Here is a 17885-nt window from a genome sequence, read left to right as displayed (position 1 = left end):
GGTTATACATTTATCTTAACAGGACTATTGATTCATTATATAAAAATTTCTTTTCTGTCCTTGTGTCTAAATGTAAATATGATGGACCATTACCGTATGGCCTTGGTCGAACCATAACAACTTTGAGGATAATGTCATGAAACCCGGTTAGATTGGTTTGTTTGCGCATTGAACTATTATACATTTTAATTATCTATACAAAAGATATATCTGTACTGTAACAACTATATATATGTTACAACAGTCAACTTATCTATCTAAATGAAAATTTTTTAGCAAACTGCTTATCTACTAAAGAGCAAAGAAAATGTGTGAAGGTAAGAGGGCCTGCCGGTTCAATCCTAGCAGGATCTTCTTCAGAGGCTGAAGAAGTTATTTATCTATATGAGTAAGAATACTAAATACAAAACACCACTCTCTTGTATCAATTCAAGCATTCAAGATTCGTTTACTATTCTTTCCAACCATTGGTGATACTTTGAGTATCTGGTATAAACCCCGTCACTTCCTGCATCACCGCAACCAATTCCCCAACTAACAATACCAATCAAGTACCAACGATCAGCTTCCTTTACCGCATATGGCCCACCACTGTCTCCCTGACAAGCATCGGCTCCACCTCTCCTATAACCAGCGCAGAACATATTTTTCGTAAAAATGATACCTCTCTCGCGATACTTTTTCTTGCATTTACGAAATGTGTTATATGGCAGGTATACCTCTTGTAGGTAAACTGATTCAGCACCCCCATCAGTGGTAGATCCCCATCCGTTTACCCGCCCAGATACACGGTCCGCTGTCAGTCGCTTATCGATTGTCCTGTTTGCCAAGCAGATTGGACGTATGTAATCGCTGTACCTCGATAATGGTGTGGCTAACTTTATTAAAGCAATATCGTTATTAAACGTCTCGCTGACAAAGTTTTCGTGCACGTAGAAGGCCTCTACCCGTATAGATATTTCAGCTTCATCGTCGATCAATGTGTCATGATCCCCCAGTCGTACAAATAGATGCTCGGCGCGCAACTCAACTTTCGTATCAAAACAATGAGCAGCGGTTACTACCCACTGTCTGTCTATGAGGGAACCACCACACAGGTGACCTCTAACACCCAGTCTATTGATATAGAGCCTGGCCATCCAAGGGGCGGAGCCTCTCACTGCGTCCCGCCCACCAACAACACGACCACTATGCAAACGTCTACTGTTGGCACCATCTAAGACCTCAGAAGATGTAACAATTCCGCAATCTGTAAAAAAAAAAAAGAATGATAAACTCAAATGATAACTGAACAAAGTTAATATATTTGATTTATTTACCTTTGCTTCAGTCAGTTTAAAGAACGGCTCTCCATAGGTGGTGAACCAATTGCTTTCAGAGATATTTCTCTACAGCAAAGTCAAATGTTTAGATGTTTTAACATTATAATGACCACCGTAATCAGTATCCATATAGTGGTAACTAGCAATATCTCATATAGAACCGTTTGATGCTCTAGGTATGATTTCATAAAGATAGCAGTTCTTACCACTTTCTCGTCTTCAAGTACGAAATTTAATAATTGCGTGTTAACATGACAATACTATTGATGGGAATACTTCTATAGATACCATCTAAAAGTAAGATTACGAAGCATACATCTAACGAACTTTTCTAAGGACAAAAACATACACAAATAGTAAAGTTTACCCTAAAACAGGACTAGCTGATAGCAGGAAGACTAGAAATCATGTAAAAACTAAGACAATTCGAACAGATGTAACTTGTGTCTTGAATTTTGGTGTTTTAAGTTAGAAAAATAGATTCGGAAGGCAGTGGCATAGCAAAGCGCACTGCTAAAAGCGCTATTAAGTTTGGCATGTTAAGAAGATAGGTAAGTTCATGATTTGAGAGAAGACAGGTAAGAAAGGATTGAACATCAATAATATCACCACTTTTATATACACAGGACGTGTAATAGCGTCAATCTGAGAAAAGTTAGTATGGTGCACTCGAAAAACTTTTTTGTCACCAGCTATAGTCGAATACCGTTAAACCAAAGCTGAACGTGTCTTCTAGCATTTCCGTCTAAGGTTTAATTTATGGAATATTAATTCAGTCACTAAACCAGTTATTTAAATACATGCTGTTTTCATTACTGCAATTACTACACCGTAACAGTCATACTTTCAATTGTTTCATTTCGTTTTACAAGTTTTCAAGTAACTTCGTCACCTCTCGTAGAATCAGTTGAACTGTTGCAAGAATTTCAGTCCAGAGTCTTAAAGAGCCTAATTTAGTTTGGTTACTAGTTCCCGGCAAAGTCCTACAGTAAATAGCTTCACGATGGACGAAACTGCTACAACAGAGATTTTATCACCTATTAAGAACTACAAATAGTTCAATTTTATACTAAAAATCAATGGCACAAAAATGTGTTTATAATGTAGTTTTAATAAGTCATTCAACGAAATGGAATCCTGCATGTATAAGTTAATACACTATGCTGCTACTGCGTGTTTCGGATTGTGTAGAGTACACTACCGTCTGCCTATATATTTAGGTCGTGCGGATTTGTAACGAAACGAAACACAATTAGTTGCCCAGTTTAGATAAAGAATATGTTTCGACCGTACAATAACTTACCAAAATCGTTTAGATTATGGGTTACTACTTCGACTACTGCTGTTGCCTGGGCAACTGTGTGGCCCTCACTATCGGATGCAACGCATACGTACTGACCGGTGTCGTTGGCTGTAGCGTCACGTAACAGAACGTCACCACCTAACTGTAAAGAGGAGTTCAAGAGTATAATGGTATATACGGTATGGATCTACGTGTAAAATTAGTGCTATAATTTATACCATTTCATCATTTTTTCCTTTCTTCTCCTACCATTCAACTCTTCCACCTGGCAAAAAGGCAGAAAATGGACCCACTTAAAAATGGCTAACTTTGGGATCTCTTGGCATCAGACTGAATACCCCTAGCACCTTCCAAAAATTGTTTATCACTTGTCATATATCACATATATTACATCTAGACGATAAATCATCTTATATTCCTAAAACTGGCATAAACGCAATACCTTGAATATTCGTTCGCTGTAAATCAACGGCGCACCATCCTTCAACCAACTCAGTGTTAGCGTTGCAATTCTCAAAGCACAAGTCAGGTGGTAGACTTCTCCATCGAAAACCGTTCCATCAGACGGAACTGATTCGAACACATAGCTAGTGGGAAAGTCTGTTAAGTTGAAATAGACAAAAATCACACTTTTCGTTCATAGTTTCCCAATTGAGTCTATTAAGACAGTACAAATCAGTTGCATTTATTTAAAGGAATAATTCTTTTGAAAAAGAAAATGTATGAAAAGAAGTAAATGCAACTCACAAGCAAGTGCAGTAGCTTCGGCTCTTCTACCATCTGAGCTGGTCACAACACATCGGTAAGAACCTTGATGATGGATTTCTGTATTTGCTATTACCAAGCTATTGTCAAGTAGTATAAGAAGTCCTTTAGAATTTCCTCCTGTGAGAAATATAAAAATAAAGTGCCCATATTTATAAGAGGAATAGTGAGAATAGGGGCGCCAACTTCATCTTAGCCCTGCTTCACTATTTTATTTCCTTGGTATCCTATATTATGATTTCTCTACGCTACAGTCGCAAGCCATACATTTCGTATGCCTAAAATCACAAAATGGGGACTGATGGTTAATCACCACGTGGAAGGGGGGGGGGGGGTCTTGGCGAGAGAGGGACGATATTCACCGATCTTTTCATCTCTTGTTTACCGCTATACCACGAAACACCGTAAAGGGTTTGGGTGGCGACCCATTGATTGAGCAGCGACTGGGTCTAGATGCTGCTCTTTTTTTTTCTTCAAAATCCTACTTTCTCAAGTTGCGAGTTGCCTACAATGAACTCGTTGGGGGGGGGGGGGGAATGACGTAATGACAACCAACAAAAAATCAGCAACATGTATCTAGACAATTTATTACCGACAGTAATTTGGATATCGTCTTTAAACCAATTAACTTCAGCATTGGCAATATCGACATCACAATGAAACTGAGCAACATGCCCGAGAGTTAATTCGGTATCTTCAGGGCGCCTACTGAAGACAGGCTCAAATACGGTGGCAGGTGTAGTAACGTCAGGAGAGGCAATACCTGTAACAAAAAAAAATATAAATCAGAAAGTTAGCGGGTAAAGTTATGCAAATGTGTCATTAGAACGCCAAAATTACTCCGTTTGTCCATCTATGACACGTTTTGAGTCATTTTAACATCAATTTTCTAGTTTAGACCCAAATAATGAAACTATTTTGCTTTTTTCGTCTACATAGAATTGTTTGTCGCGTTTTGTAGAGTTGACAACTTACGCGGATAACATTAAATCATGGAAGGAAATATCAAATTGCTGAGTTACTGTGTTACACTTAACTTGACAACAAGTCAAAAATTGTAATTTGTCGTATTTTCATGTTTTACAACACTGTGTCTTCAACACTTGTCCCTTCAGCACCTCCGTATTTCTGTTACATTTATGTAATTATATTTCATTCTTCCCGTTTAAATCGATGGATAATGATGTAACTAATGTGCACTAACTGAACCAATGATCCACAATGGAAAAAAATGCTGTAAGAAGTAACAATACCCCACATTTGAATCTGCTTCAATATATCCAAAGCTTTTCTTATGAGAGGGCGTCGTGTGGGACAGCAGGGGCCCGGTGTGAATAATTAAGAAGTCCGAAAAATAAAAGAGTTCAAATAGAGGCGTCGATGACATAATTTTCCGCGATGCCCGTAGCCAGAACGTTGTAAAGGGGAGCGTCCCCCTTCCCTGCAGGAAATATGGGGCTTCCCTCCCCCGCCCCCTCCATCTGTGCCACCATCAGTTGTACACAAGCTTCAAAAGTTACATGGCACATGTAATGTGACCCTCCTTAAATTATTGGTGCCCATCGAAGTCTTAAAAAAAATGCATACTTAGTAAAGCTGTCGCTCGAATTTCTGTCCCTCCCGGCAACCGTGCTACACAAGTGTATTTGCCGGCGTGTTTGGTCTCGGTTCTGGGAAATGTAACCATGTTACTAGAAACAAAAACACCGTCTTCCAAATCTCCTGGAAACAAAAATACAGAAAAATATCATATTAGGAAATCTGCTGAAATTAACCTGGACAAGTTAACGTACAAAGTGTAGAATATTTCAACGTAACGGATGAGTTTCGACAGAATATTTACGGTTGTATATATAACATTATAGTCATGCAAGTAGTCTTTTGGGGCGCATCAACAAGATACTTAACTTGGACATACGTTTAGTCGTCTCACATACCTGATAAGAATGGTAGTCCCGACTGACCAAGAGTAGCTCACACTATCAACTAAAAGTTTCTTGAGGGTTTCAATGTTTACAGATAAATTGTACAAACTTTATTTTGGCTATTTTCATATATTACCTGTTCATAGATTTATCCATAAATTTTTAAGTTTAAAAACGCAATGTTTCTCATGTTCTGTCTATCTAGAATTTACGATAGCATTACAGAAGGCAAACATCTCTTAAACTATCACTATGTGTATATACTATAAAAAAAAATCATGACTGGTGAGAAAGGGAAATAATTAACTGAAGAAGTTTACTCGATTGAAGTTGACGCGTCCCTTTATACCAATACAGACTTGCTTCGTCAGTGTTAACTTCGCAAAGTAGCTCAGCTTGGTCTCCTTTGTCAACAGTAACATCTCCTGGGCGAACAACAAACTGTAGTCTCTCTTCCAAAACTGCGGACGAAATTACCACATTTTCGTGAATTCTGTATAGCCTACTAGATGGTTAAGTTCCAACAGAGTTGATAAGACCAGGAATAGTTTCTTGAAGTTCCCTGGTTGTATTGATATTGTATACGAATGTTAACATTGATGTGTACAAATATACAACTTAACAGATTTTAAATTTAATAAGCGAGTATATGAACGCATTGTCGACAATTGTATCAGATGCAAAAATTTATAGAGTATTGACAAAAGCGGCTAGACATAAATGCTTAATAAAATATTTAATTTATAAATATCTTGATTACAAAATAAAATGCAATTTTATCAACATTTCGGAACACTAATCCATGTAGAAAAAAAGTAGAAAAAGTAAGGGTAATATTACTGTTACACATATCTTTATTCACAAAAACTTAACAGAGATACGTTTGAGTGTATTTATTATTTCTGTTAACATTTTAACTTTCTAATCAAAACAGTTTCTTGAGCTCGTTACAAGTTCTTGTATATAAAACGAATGAACAGAAGAAACTTTTCGCATGAGTTTAAGGAACTCTATATTAGTATACACTGGTTCAAATTACAGTGTGTTTAGTAGGTGAGAGAACATAATTTCGGCATTAGAGACCTCTGTTCTCGTATGTTAAGGTGTATATATATATATGTATAATATATATATATATATATATATATATATATATATATAACTATGGATCCTACCTTAGGTCGACAGTTACATTGACTTACACACTAAACTTATATATATATATATATATATATATATATATATATATATATATATATATATATATATATATATATTTATATTTATATTGCCATCGGTTAACCTTACCAATACATCCGGTGTCACCTGAATTCCTCACATAACTTTGTCGACACTCGCAATGGAAACCAGATGGTGTGTCGTCCACGCATATCTCTCCTTCTCCTATACAGCTTTCAGCTGAATTTTTACAGGAAGCAACTGAGAAAAGAGCCGAGTAAATGCTTTATATTAAATATATGATAAATATGACATATATTTCATGGTAGTGATACAGAAATGTGAAAGAAATTCCCCAAGTTGAGTGAACCCTCCACTCACAACCCTCTCTTAATATCTAGGCCTATATTTTATTACACCAATCTTTCTATCTACACATATGCTCATATTATGAGATGACGATACCTTCGCATACAGAATCATATGGTACGTCCCAATCGAAGCTCCTGCAACTTCCTGTAACACATGTTACTGTGTTACGAACAACCTAATGTACAACACTTTACACAGCAACATATCTATTCCTTGCAAACTATGTAAAAATAAAATAAAATAAATGTACTCATATAATAGGATAATAGGAAGGTTTCATTGAAAATGAGGAACAATTGATGTAAAATTAAACTACATTTGTCTTACTTCTTGACGAGGGGTTAAACTGTGCCTCTATAGTGATCCGTCAGTTAAATAATATAAAGTCGCGCACTATATTACTTATTTTGTTATTTTTTATCATCGATTAACCTTACCAATACATCCGGTGTCACCTGAATTCCTAACATAACTTTGTCGACACTCGCAATGGAAACCAGATGGTGTATCGTCCACGCATATCTCTCCTTCTCCTCTACAGCTTCCAGCTGAATTTTCACAAGATGGAACTGAAAAAAGAGCAGTATGAACATTCAATATTATGACACAGATTTCATGGTAGGGCCACAGAAATGTGTAAAACAATTCCCAAAGTTGAATGAACCCTCCACTCACCACTGTCTCTTACTATCTATATTCATTTATACTACTCATTCTATTTACACTTATGCCTATATTATGAGACGGCTATACCTTCGCACACGGAATCCTCTGGTACGCTCCAAACGCCGCCCCTCATGCAAATTACGATAGAGTTGAGAACTAAAGCTGAACTCGTGACGTAACCATCTTCACAGGCCACGGCGCATGCGCTATTGGGTGTCCTTGCACAACCGGCGAATATAGCGTGAGGAACAGGTGGACATTTGATCTCAAACATATCTGGTAAGAAGAATTGCAATTGCAACTGATGGAATGTTTCAAATCAAAATCACAAAGCTAACTTCAAGACAAAGGAATTTGTTCCTCTTCGTTCTGTAATTTACTTGAAATAATTGAATACCAAGATAAAACTATATCCATTCGAGTTTATTCACTACTTTAAATAATCTACATAATGTCCAACTCGTTGTCTATGCGATCATTTTATGTAAGCTACAGGTAATGTAATCCACCAACATCGTCATAAATAAAGTATGTATTATCTCTACCGACCAATAACAGTTTTGTTTAGTAAGAATAATTGTTTTTGTGCATCTGTAAATGTATTGGGTTTCTGGTTTCGAGCGACATTCTTTACATGTTACCCGCTTTGTACATTGTGTATCCTATTTACGTGTATTTTTCTTGTTCCATGAGCTGTCATTCGAGATGTCTAATGCATGAGCTTGCATATACAGTTCACTTACAAATGGAATGTTGTATTTACCTACATTCGCCTGTAGGCCAATGGCCGCGACGTCGTTAACGCTTGGGTCGAACAAACCACAAATCTACATGGGAAGAAATCACAGCGGTTCAATTGATAAATTTAGTGATAACTTTAGTATTGATATAATATAGTCCATGAAAATTACAGAATGGACCAAAATATGTTAAAGGTCTGAAATTCTCCTTTGAGGCTAAATTGATGATGACGTAAATTCCTCTTTCTGCAAGACTGATCACCAGTTGGGACCAGTCATGCAGTGTGCAGCGGGCTTAAGTGTTAATTTTTACTCATTATTTCATAAATTCTGATAATTCAACAAAACCAAGTTCTTTATTTAACTTAACATCAGAGCTGATATTCAACACGTGTTTTGCTTGTCACATCTGTGCTTCTTTACATTAAACTCTTTGTTTTCCTGTGGAACTGACCAAGCTGCATGTGTTATACAGTGTACAGTTCAGTCACTTTAATTGACAAACCTCAGCTCTTTAAAGAGCCATTTCTAAATAAAAATGTTGATGTGTTATAGAACTACAGCTATAAAGTGTTTAAACCGTATACAACATATTAGTTTTGCGCCTGAGCTCAACCTGTCAATACAAACAAAAATAATGTATTCTTAAAACTAATTTATTTAGCCGTCTCCAAAATTCATACTCTGCACTTAAATTTGTTTACATACAACGATTGATATTCATTGACAGTGATACGCATATTGATATTTTTCAAATAAAAAATAATTGAGTCATTGAATTATCATGATTACTTGAGAGTAAACAATCAGGTTACGCGCTAGAACGTGATTTGAACAATTTTGAATTCAAAATTCAAAATACTTGTACTCTGTCTACTATAGGCTATAACGTTTACAACATGCATGTTCCCTGTTTGGTTTCCTAAAAGGGAAAAATATGGAGTCACTATGGAGTCACCTCTAACGACCTTGCAAACTTGTGAGGGGGACCTCGGATTGCAAAATCGGTAATGACTATAACGCGGATCGCAAACTCTGTAATTATGATTACGGTTACATTCGTTCAACACGGCAACATACAAAAATGCTGTACTCAAAGCCGAAGACTTTGTTATTACAAATCCATTGGCCAGCGACGGCACTCTGTCATTTCCCAAGAGGTTTACCTGCAGCTTTGGTTGGTACCATTATAGGGTAACGTAAGTAAACAACAAAAAGTTAACGCAAATAAAAAACTAGTGAAAATATTAATAATGATCGTAGTACCCTACTTGGCCTGTGTTCTTGGACTAGTTCATGTAAGTAGATCGGCGCTGAACTATTTATTGCTTTGAACACTAGCACTAGGATTTTATAATTGATTCTATCGTCAATTTGAAGCCAGTGGACCTCTTTCAGAATTGGTGTTATATGTTGATGTTTTCAAGTCCATTAAGTTCAATAAGGGGCGCATTGCAATAGTCAAGATGCGATAGAACACAGGACTGCAGCGACGTGGAGGTTGTTTTGGAAATATATCTTTTTATATATCTATCTATATATATATATATATATATATATATATATATATATGTAAATGAAAATCGTAATGAGTTGGAAAATCAAGAACAGTGAAAAAACTTCCAGTCTCCGACGGGATTCGAACCCGGGCCTCCCGCTTTGTACGCGGATTCCCTAACCAACTAGGCCATGGACGCTGATTGTATGTCCAGAGGTTCTAAACCGGTAAGGAAGGTCGTAATTCCACTGTAGGCGTTTGCCACCTGTATCGAACAATACTAGTTCTGTTTTCGGTGACATACTTTGCCTTACTCTAGAGATCAAACATGATGCTAACCAACTCGAAAATCATTTGTGATTCCTAAAGCCGGATCTCGAAAGAGATACTTTGAACAGACTTTATGTTAATGAAATGGAGGTAAACGACAAAGGCAAATGAATATATATAAATGATAATCGTAATGAGTTGGAAAATCAAGAACCGTGAAAAACTTCCAGCCTCCACCGGGATTCGTACACGGGCCTCCCGCTTTGTACGCGGACACCCTAACCAACTAGGCCATGGACGCTGATTGTATGTCCAGAGGTTCTAAACCGGTAAGGAAAGTCGTAATATATATATATATATATATATATATATATATATATATATATATATAAATAAATAAATAATACGAAATATATATAACGAAACTAACTGGTTGCATGGCAGAATACGTACTAGAAACACACGTATTTGTTGATGTGACTACTCAAAAAAGTATCTTACAACCTTACGCATTACGTGTATAACCCCTTTTGAAATATCTTGAGCGGTACTGGTAGGGCCCTTGCAATGTCATCTGCGAAATAATCAGGTTACACATCCGGAACCTATGTATGCTAACTTTTCTACAATACTGCCCTTTATTTTCTTTCGGGGAAACATTTTTTACTGGAGTTTTGATTAACCACGATTCTGCTATAGTGAAGGAAAACAATTTCAATGAAGAAATCGCATTGACCTAAGAAAGCAAACATCGGGAAGAATGACCTAAAAATTGGAAACTCTTGAGCAAATAGTTACATTTAAATGTCGCAAAGTACCACCATATTTCATCTAAGCAGCCTTAATCATAATAATATTTCCAGAAGGCAGTGGCATAGCCCTCCTCTTACAATCCTCTCTAAGGAGTCTTGCGCCACTGACTTATATTCGATTCTTTTGGCACAACTTTCATGTCAGTTTGATGTTTTCAAGTTTGAATACTAACCCCCGTAGTGACTTCTACTTCAATATCATCTGAAACTGAATCCAAGACAAGAGTGTACATCCAGGAATCACTGAAAAGTAGTCAATAATTAAAACGTGGTTACAAAACCGTTCCCAAGCTGTCCTTGTAAGGTGCTTAAGTGGCATAGCTTTATCAGACGATGCATGTGCCCTCGTTATAAAGTAGTATTGATCGAACATTGTAGTGGAGATTTATTTCATGTATAATTTAGTCTTTTTCGACATTCCATATTTTTTTTAAGTGTTTGGCAACAACTAACGATCCCTTTCACCTGAAGTTAGTCCACAAACATTGTGTCACCTCAGCTGTAACCAACAAACCAAACTTGAAAATAGACATTTCATGAATTTCATGATCACGTTTCATGATTTTAGGATGCAAAAATGTGATTGCACAGATTTCAAGATGCCAAAATGTGATTGCACAAATTTCTAGATGTGTAACGTTATAGGGCATGAAATCAAAGTTATGACAAACATATCTTACCCTGTGTCGGCAGTTGTAGTTGGATGAGAAAAGTCAATATCTCCAGTGCACCTTGTTTGTTCGAGTTTTCCTGGTGGACCATGATCTGCATAGGCGCAATAATTACTTTTTTTTTGTAAATGAGAATGACTAAATACCTTATTAATCAAACTGATCATTTCAACACTAATGTAACGGTAATTATGATGTATAATATAATTATTATACAGATTAAGTACAGAAATGCCGAAAATACTTACAATTAATATGTAACATCACATTCGCACCTGTTTTGAACTGTGGATTAATCATACTAACGAAAATATCTAAAATTACTGTAACCTCATGTTTTCTTTAAATTGGTAACAATTTATTTAGCATGGATCAGCGTAATACTTTTGATGGTGTGTAAATTACTTTCAAATCTTCGCCCAAAATCTCAAATGCGTTTAACAAAATTTAATTAGTACAGGGTACTTGATCGGATGCTTGCAATAACTTTTGTACACCGTAAATTGGAGCATTTCACCACACTACATAATTAATCATTATAGCATAGCATGGTAAGAATGTTTCTGACGAATACAAAATAAGAAGTCATGTATTGTATTTGTTGTATGTATGTTTATATGTATGTATGTAAGTATTATATGTACAGAAAGTAATGTCTTGGGATGGGGAGGGGTGAAATGGACACTTATACAAAACCAAAAACAAATGAATAATATAAGAACTTACTGTAGCTGTAAACAATGTTTAGTCTTGCTGGGTCCAACTGGTAGGATAACGTTCCAGTATCGTGTGCGGAAAAACTATGAAAGAAGGTAATAACCAATATGAGTTTAAATTATTCCTTTTTGGGGTCACTTCTTTACCTTTTCACTTTTTTAGCCTTAGTTGGCTTCGCTTGTATTCTAATAAGAAAAAGCAAGTTCGTGTGTCTTATTGCCCTTGTTAATTTATTTCCATTGGAATCAAATATGAGGTTTGATAAGCAACAGTGACGGTTATACGGCTACCCTAAGCCAGACCCCCCCCCCCTCGATCCCAAACCTAACCCTATACCAAGTTAAGGAGGTACTGAATACAACTCACTAAAATGTCAGTTTACCAACAAACGTTATACTTGGAAATTATACAACTATTGTAAATTACAAGTATAGTTCATATATATATATATATATATATATATATATATATATATATATATATATATATATATATATATATATATATATATATATATACATATATATATATATATATATATATATATATATATATATATATATATATATATATATATATGATGTAGCAACTTACAATAGTGACGACACTCTCGTTTCCCAGTCAGCTCTTATATTTAAAGAGAGGTCAGAAGTAACCAATTCCGCTGTGACGTCATCCAGCTTCGTGAATCTCACTGAGTTTCCGGTTTGAATATTACTGAACACAAAACTGTGTAAATAAACAGAAATCCAACAATCTTAGTGAGTTTTTGTAATGTTCGACTTGAGACCTTTAATGATACAATGCCAATATGACATATGACATATACCAATATGCCCATAGGATTACTACGCTCAAGTACTTGGCGCCATATACCAATTTTCTGGAAGTTTCTTTGTGACGGGTTGCCCCGAAATAGTTTAAGGGACTCGAACTTTGTTTTGGAAAAATCTTGCCTTGAGAACTACGCGACGTATGGAACTTTATTCGCAGCATAAATTCACCTAGTCATGTAAGTACATTCTTACCGCGTAGAACTTCAACGCTTTCACTTTATTTGTTCGGCATTGCCCCGCGTACATTGATTACTGCTCTGTGAGCTCAGTTTATCTCGGTTCTTTAACTTTCACCTTCAGTCTGCACAGTGGGTAATTCGGTTAATTACTTTAGTTAATTTAAGCCAAGCGCAGCAGCTGCTCGTTAGTTAATAACCATAGGCGTCCTACCAATACCAAAATATACTACTACTACTTGTACCGACAATTTCGGCACTATACTGAATGGAACTTTCCACTACGGCTTGGCGTAAAGATTCGAACACCACCGATAGGAACTGAGTGAGATTGGTCTCCAGTGTTGTATGTGCTTTTTATATTGGAGGACAGCTTAACGACCAAACTTATTGTGACCTGTACTACGTAGTGTAACCATGGCGAACATAGCCTATCAAGTCTAAGAACGCAAGAGCAGAGGTGAGGGTATTTACTTCGTAATACTAACATTAGCTCTAAAGACTCATGTTGACGTCCAAAATCCTTTGACCTACAAATATGACAATACCACAAGTGACGATGTATCACAGTAATGATCACTTGTTTACGGTATCTATGTATCGGAGACCTTGGTTGAGAGTGGTTTAAAGTTGTTTGTCTCCATGCCCAAGGTCTATCTTGTGTGAAAATAGTACGGTTCATCCACATACAGAGTATCAGTTTATGGAAGCTTTAATTTTGTAGTTACGATATGTTAACATGGTCCGAAACTTTATACTCTTGTGACTTAAAAGTATATTTGACCTTCAAAGGCATCATGAACTTTCTTGAATTATCGAGTTTACGAGCCAAGACGTCACACACAAAAACCACATCATCATCGTATAGATCCCTGTTACCTTCATCAAGAACAGACATACCACATTTTTAACATTTACGTACTTATACGTAGAACCCTGCTATCATCGATCAAGACAGCAGGGAAAAAACATTAGAAATTTTTTTTTTAATGTAAAGAGATAAACATAAATTCATTCATTGATTCATTGATTCATTGATTCATTGATTCATACATTCATTCATTCATTCATTCATTCATTCATTCATTCATTCATTTATGCATGCATTGGTTCATTGATTCATTGATTGATTCATTCATTTATGCATGCATTGGTTCATTGATTCATTGATTGATTGATTGATTCATTCATTGACTCATTGATTGATTGATTGATTGATTGATTGATTCATTGATTGACGTATGTATTCATTCATTTACCACCACCATCATCACTATCGCTACCACCACTACCACCACCATTATTCGTTTTAAAGTCTTTTTAGACCTGTATGTTTTGAACAACTCATCAAGTCTTATGCGTTAGCTCTTACTTGCGTAGGTATGTCGTTGATGATCCGCGGATATCTGTCAGATCTGAATTGATTCTGTATTCCGGAATATTTGGGGCAGTTAGAACTGCGGAGAGCAAATTTCGCCCTCTTTGCCTCTCATCTATGAAATATAACAATAACAATACTTTTACACATTCTCTTATGCAGACTACTTAGTGGATTAGCAGTTTGATAACATTTTTGTTTCATATTAATTAAAAGATAGCAAAGAAAACACTTTGAAGTTATTTGCAACTATAAGAGATCTTCTCTTATCCCATCACAGGATAAGAGAGAGCAGGGATAAATTATTGAGTTTACACCCACCCACTGTTACATGTTTAAACCTCTACATCTGGCATGCCATGTTGATAGATACAATGATCAAGTGCCCACTTGTTCATTTTCTTATAAAGTCAGAAACAACGGCTTTTATTAAGTTTCCTCAAACGAATAAATTTATGCAGTTGCATCTCTTACGCCGACAATAAGAAATGTGGAAAAAACTGCTCCCTAGTGACTGTCCCATTACTTTATTGCCATACGGGGAGAAGGGGGCTTCTTGTCGGTAGTGGGAGGGTGATTTACATTGACAAAAGAATGGAATTAACCGCTAAGAACAAGCAAGTTCTCAGAGGAATAAGACTGTATATTGGAAAGTAGCAATTCGCAGATTTCATCAGAAACGAATACAAAAATGGAAGATTGCGAGTGTACCAAGTCATCATGCCAACAAGTCCTGGTCGGGTGCTACATTTGTTTATTCTTTTCCCAAGGAAAAATGCAATACACAAGCCTCACTGGTGTTAATGAGAATACCAGCTAAGCCTTATACAAAGTCAGTTGGACATAGGATCAATACCACACTAAACCTGCATGCTTATTACACAATGTACCGCATTTGCGAAAACAGAACTTAAGCTAATATATTCCAATTGGTGCCGTATCCTAGCAACAGGCCTGGACAAAGCTATGTCAGCTAATTAAATTTATAACTAATTAGTGCATATTCTAGGCCTATATGAGGTTACGTTCTTGGTCATCAGCCCATATTTGCTCTTCATGGTTAAATAGACCTAGGCCTATATCATGATGTATCACAAATAATACTAAAAGTCTCTTGGGTACCATTACATTCAACATATACCTAACGAATGGTGAAGTACGTATAGGGTATTTTGCAGCCTCTGCAAATAGATACGTGCCAGATAACTTGTCAGTAATGAAAGACTGTTGGTTATGATTTTGACAGTAAATTGACTAAGCCTACCAGGAAACTGGAACAACTCCCTGTATTGCCATACCTACCGATTGAGCTATCGTCACTGGCTATTGCAATGGAATATCTGTCCGCATGTCTTGCTGATTGGCACAACACCAGACACAGTGTTATCAACAACGTCACTCGAAATCCTGTCATTATATGTCTTCCGTTACAGACTATGTAGTCCGTGTAGAACGATACACCAAAAAACCCGTCGATTCGTCATAGAAATTGTTTTTTTTTTATGCGAAACCTCTTCAACCTTTCAGCCAAATAGTTGTGACACTTTTTGTAGAATAACTAGAGTTCTAAACAAATTCCTGTACTTCATATGTTTGAGGTATTCCTCTGTACTGTACAATCACATGTACCGTATAAAGCTACTGAACAACTGTAGATAAAGAAACTCACTCGTAAAATGGTATATTGTAAGGTGGGTGATGAATGGCAATCGCAGTGAACTCACATTTATTCGTACGGATGCCATGAATTACCGACAATACAAACTGGTATGCCTATGGTAGATTTGTATTTCATGGAGGGATTGAGAACAGAAGAATTAGAGCTTGAAAACAGATTCCAACCCCCAGGGGAGTCAACAGAGCATTTAAATATGGGGGTGTAGTGGCATGTTTTGCCCTACAAAAAGGGGAAAAAACATCGACAGATGTTGACAAACGAAGTGCAAGTCCAACGGGGTACGGTGTACTGGGTACGGGTCCGCTGAAACCTGAAGGTCCCCTAGTCGGGGTCCAGGACCACAGAAAATGCTGAGGTTTACGGTATTTTTGGTGCTAAAATGACACTTATTTTCGCCCTGTATAATGACTAATGAGTTGTGAAGGAAATAAAGAGTTGTCTACCATTTACATATAAGACATCCCAACCTTCTCTCCTCCCCTTACTATCCCGCCCCTTTCTTTCGTCTTTCGTCTTTCGTTTTCTCTCTACCTCCCTCTCTTCAGTGGCGTACCTAAAATAGTTTTCACCCGGGGAGGATCCTCCCTTTGTGACCCCGTGCAGGAGATACCGTCCTGGGTGAGGGGCCTAAGGGAAGGGGAATTTTTTTCATTATGTAAGGTGGCTTGGATGCAAGCTATCATTGGCAAAGTTTGAACTGATTATATGTTTAGGAATTCTTATTATTTAGAGAATATTTCTTAATTTTTCCTATTGTCTATCTAAAATATTCATTTTTATTAGACAATTTAGATTGGCGTAAACCAACATAATGATTTACAAAAATAGGAACAATGTCCACCTTTCCTCTATAGCTTGCTGCCACTAGCATCCCCATAAATAATTATTTATTCATTGCACCCTTCCCCGCCCTCTATCTGTCTACGTTACTTCGTTCTCTGCAGTAATGACATCATTACGTCGTATCCCATTTCATGTCATACGTCTTCCCTGAGCTACCGTATACAATGAAGGTTACGTACATAGTGGAGACGGTATATTAGCTGAATACGTATGTAAGCATTTCTCAATAACTATTGAAATCGCTTCATTATCAACCCGATAACCTACCACCAACAGGGAAGTCAAAGGTCTAGCCAAAACAAATATATTTGACACGATATTGCCATTGCACAAGGATACATGACATGTGGCGTACATCGCGTGCATCTATACATGCCATGTTTACATAACATAACCGGATACCTCATAAAGATCACCAGTGTTATTGCAACTCCTTAAAGTGGTTCTGTGCGTTTCGAAACTGTTCATTTTCGAAAAAAAATAACTTCGTTTTAGCTGCTAATCTGACGAATCACGAACAATTAGAAAGTTTTACCATCCTAATTTTGCCAAAAACGTTTCATTATTTAAGATTTTTTTGATCGAAAGTATCAAAGATTTATCCGCTGAAGTCAAATCTCATTCTTGTATTCTGTTACGCCGTGCCTCTTGTAGGCGCAATTGACACTAAATACATTAGAGGAATTCAACGTAGCGCTCGTAACAAGATTTTTTAGGTGACTATGTTTATAGCT

At 36.7% G+C, this 17885-nt stretch overlaps 1 protein-coding gene across 1 annotated transcript; it reads right to left on the bottom strand.

Annotated features, from left to right (window-relative positions):
- Positions 1 to 389: 389 nt before the first annotated feature.
- On the bottom strand, positions 390 to 16318 carry LOC139965377 (uncharacterized). Its single transcript, XM_071967677.1, has 17 exons — positions 15933 to 16318; positions 14625 to 14745; positions 12835 to 12969; positions 12250 to 12323; positions 11533 to 11617; positions 11026 to 11095; positions 8296 to 8359; positions 7620 to 7808; positions 7304 to 7435; positions 6624 to 6755; positions 5636 to 5776; positions 4978 to 5112; positions 3983 to 4153; positions 3373 to 3510; positions 3068 to 3225; positions 2626 to 2767; positions 390 to 1249 (listed from the first exon to the last, which is right to left on the bottom strand). The coding sequence occupies exons 1-17, from the start codon at positions 16042 to 16044 to the stop codon at positions 438 to 440; spliced, it is 2811 nt and encodes a 936-aa protein (XP_071823778.1). The 5' UTR covers positions 16045 to 16318; the 3' UTR covers positions 390 to 437.
- Between the last annotated feature and the right edge of the window lie 1567 nt (positions 16319 to 17885).

Source organism: Apostichopus japonicus, chromosome 3 (genome assembly GCF_037975245.1).
Source record: "Apostichopus japonicus isolate 1M-3 chromosome 3, ASM3797524v1, whole genome shotgun sequence".
Lineage (NCBI taxonomy): Eukaryota > Metazoa > Echinodermata > Holothuroidea > Aspidochirotida > Stichopodidae > Apostichopus > Apostichopus japonicus.
The sequence above is the reverse complement of the archived record's forward strand: the minus strand, read 5'-3'. Positions and strand labels throughout refer to the sequence as shown.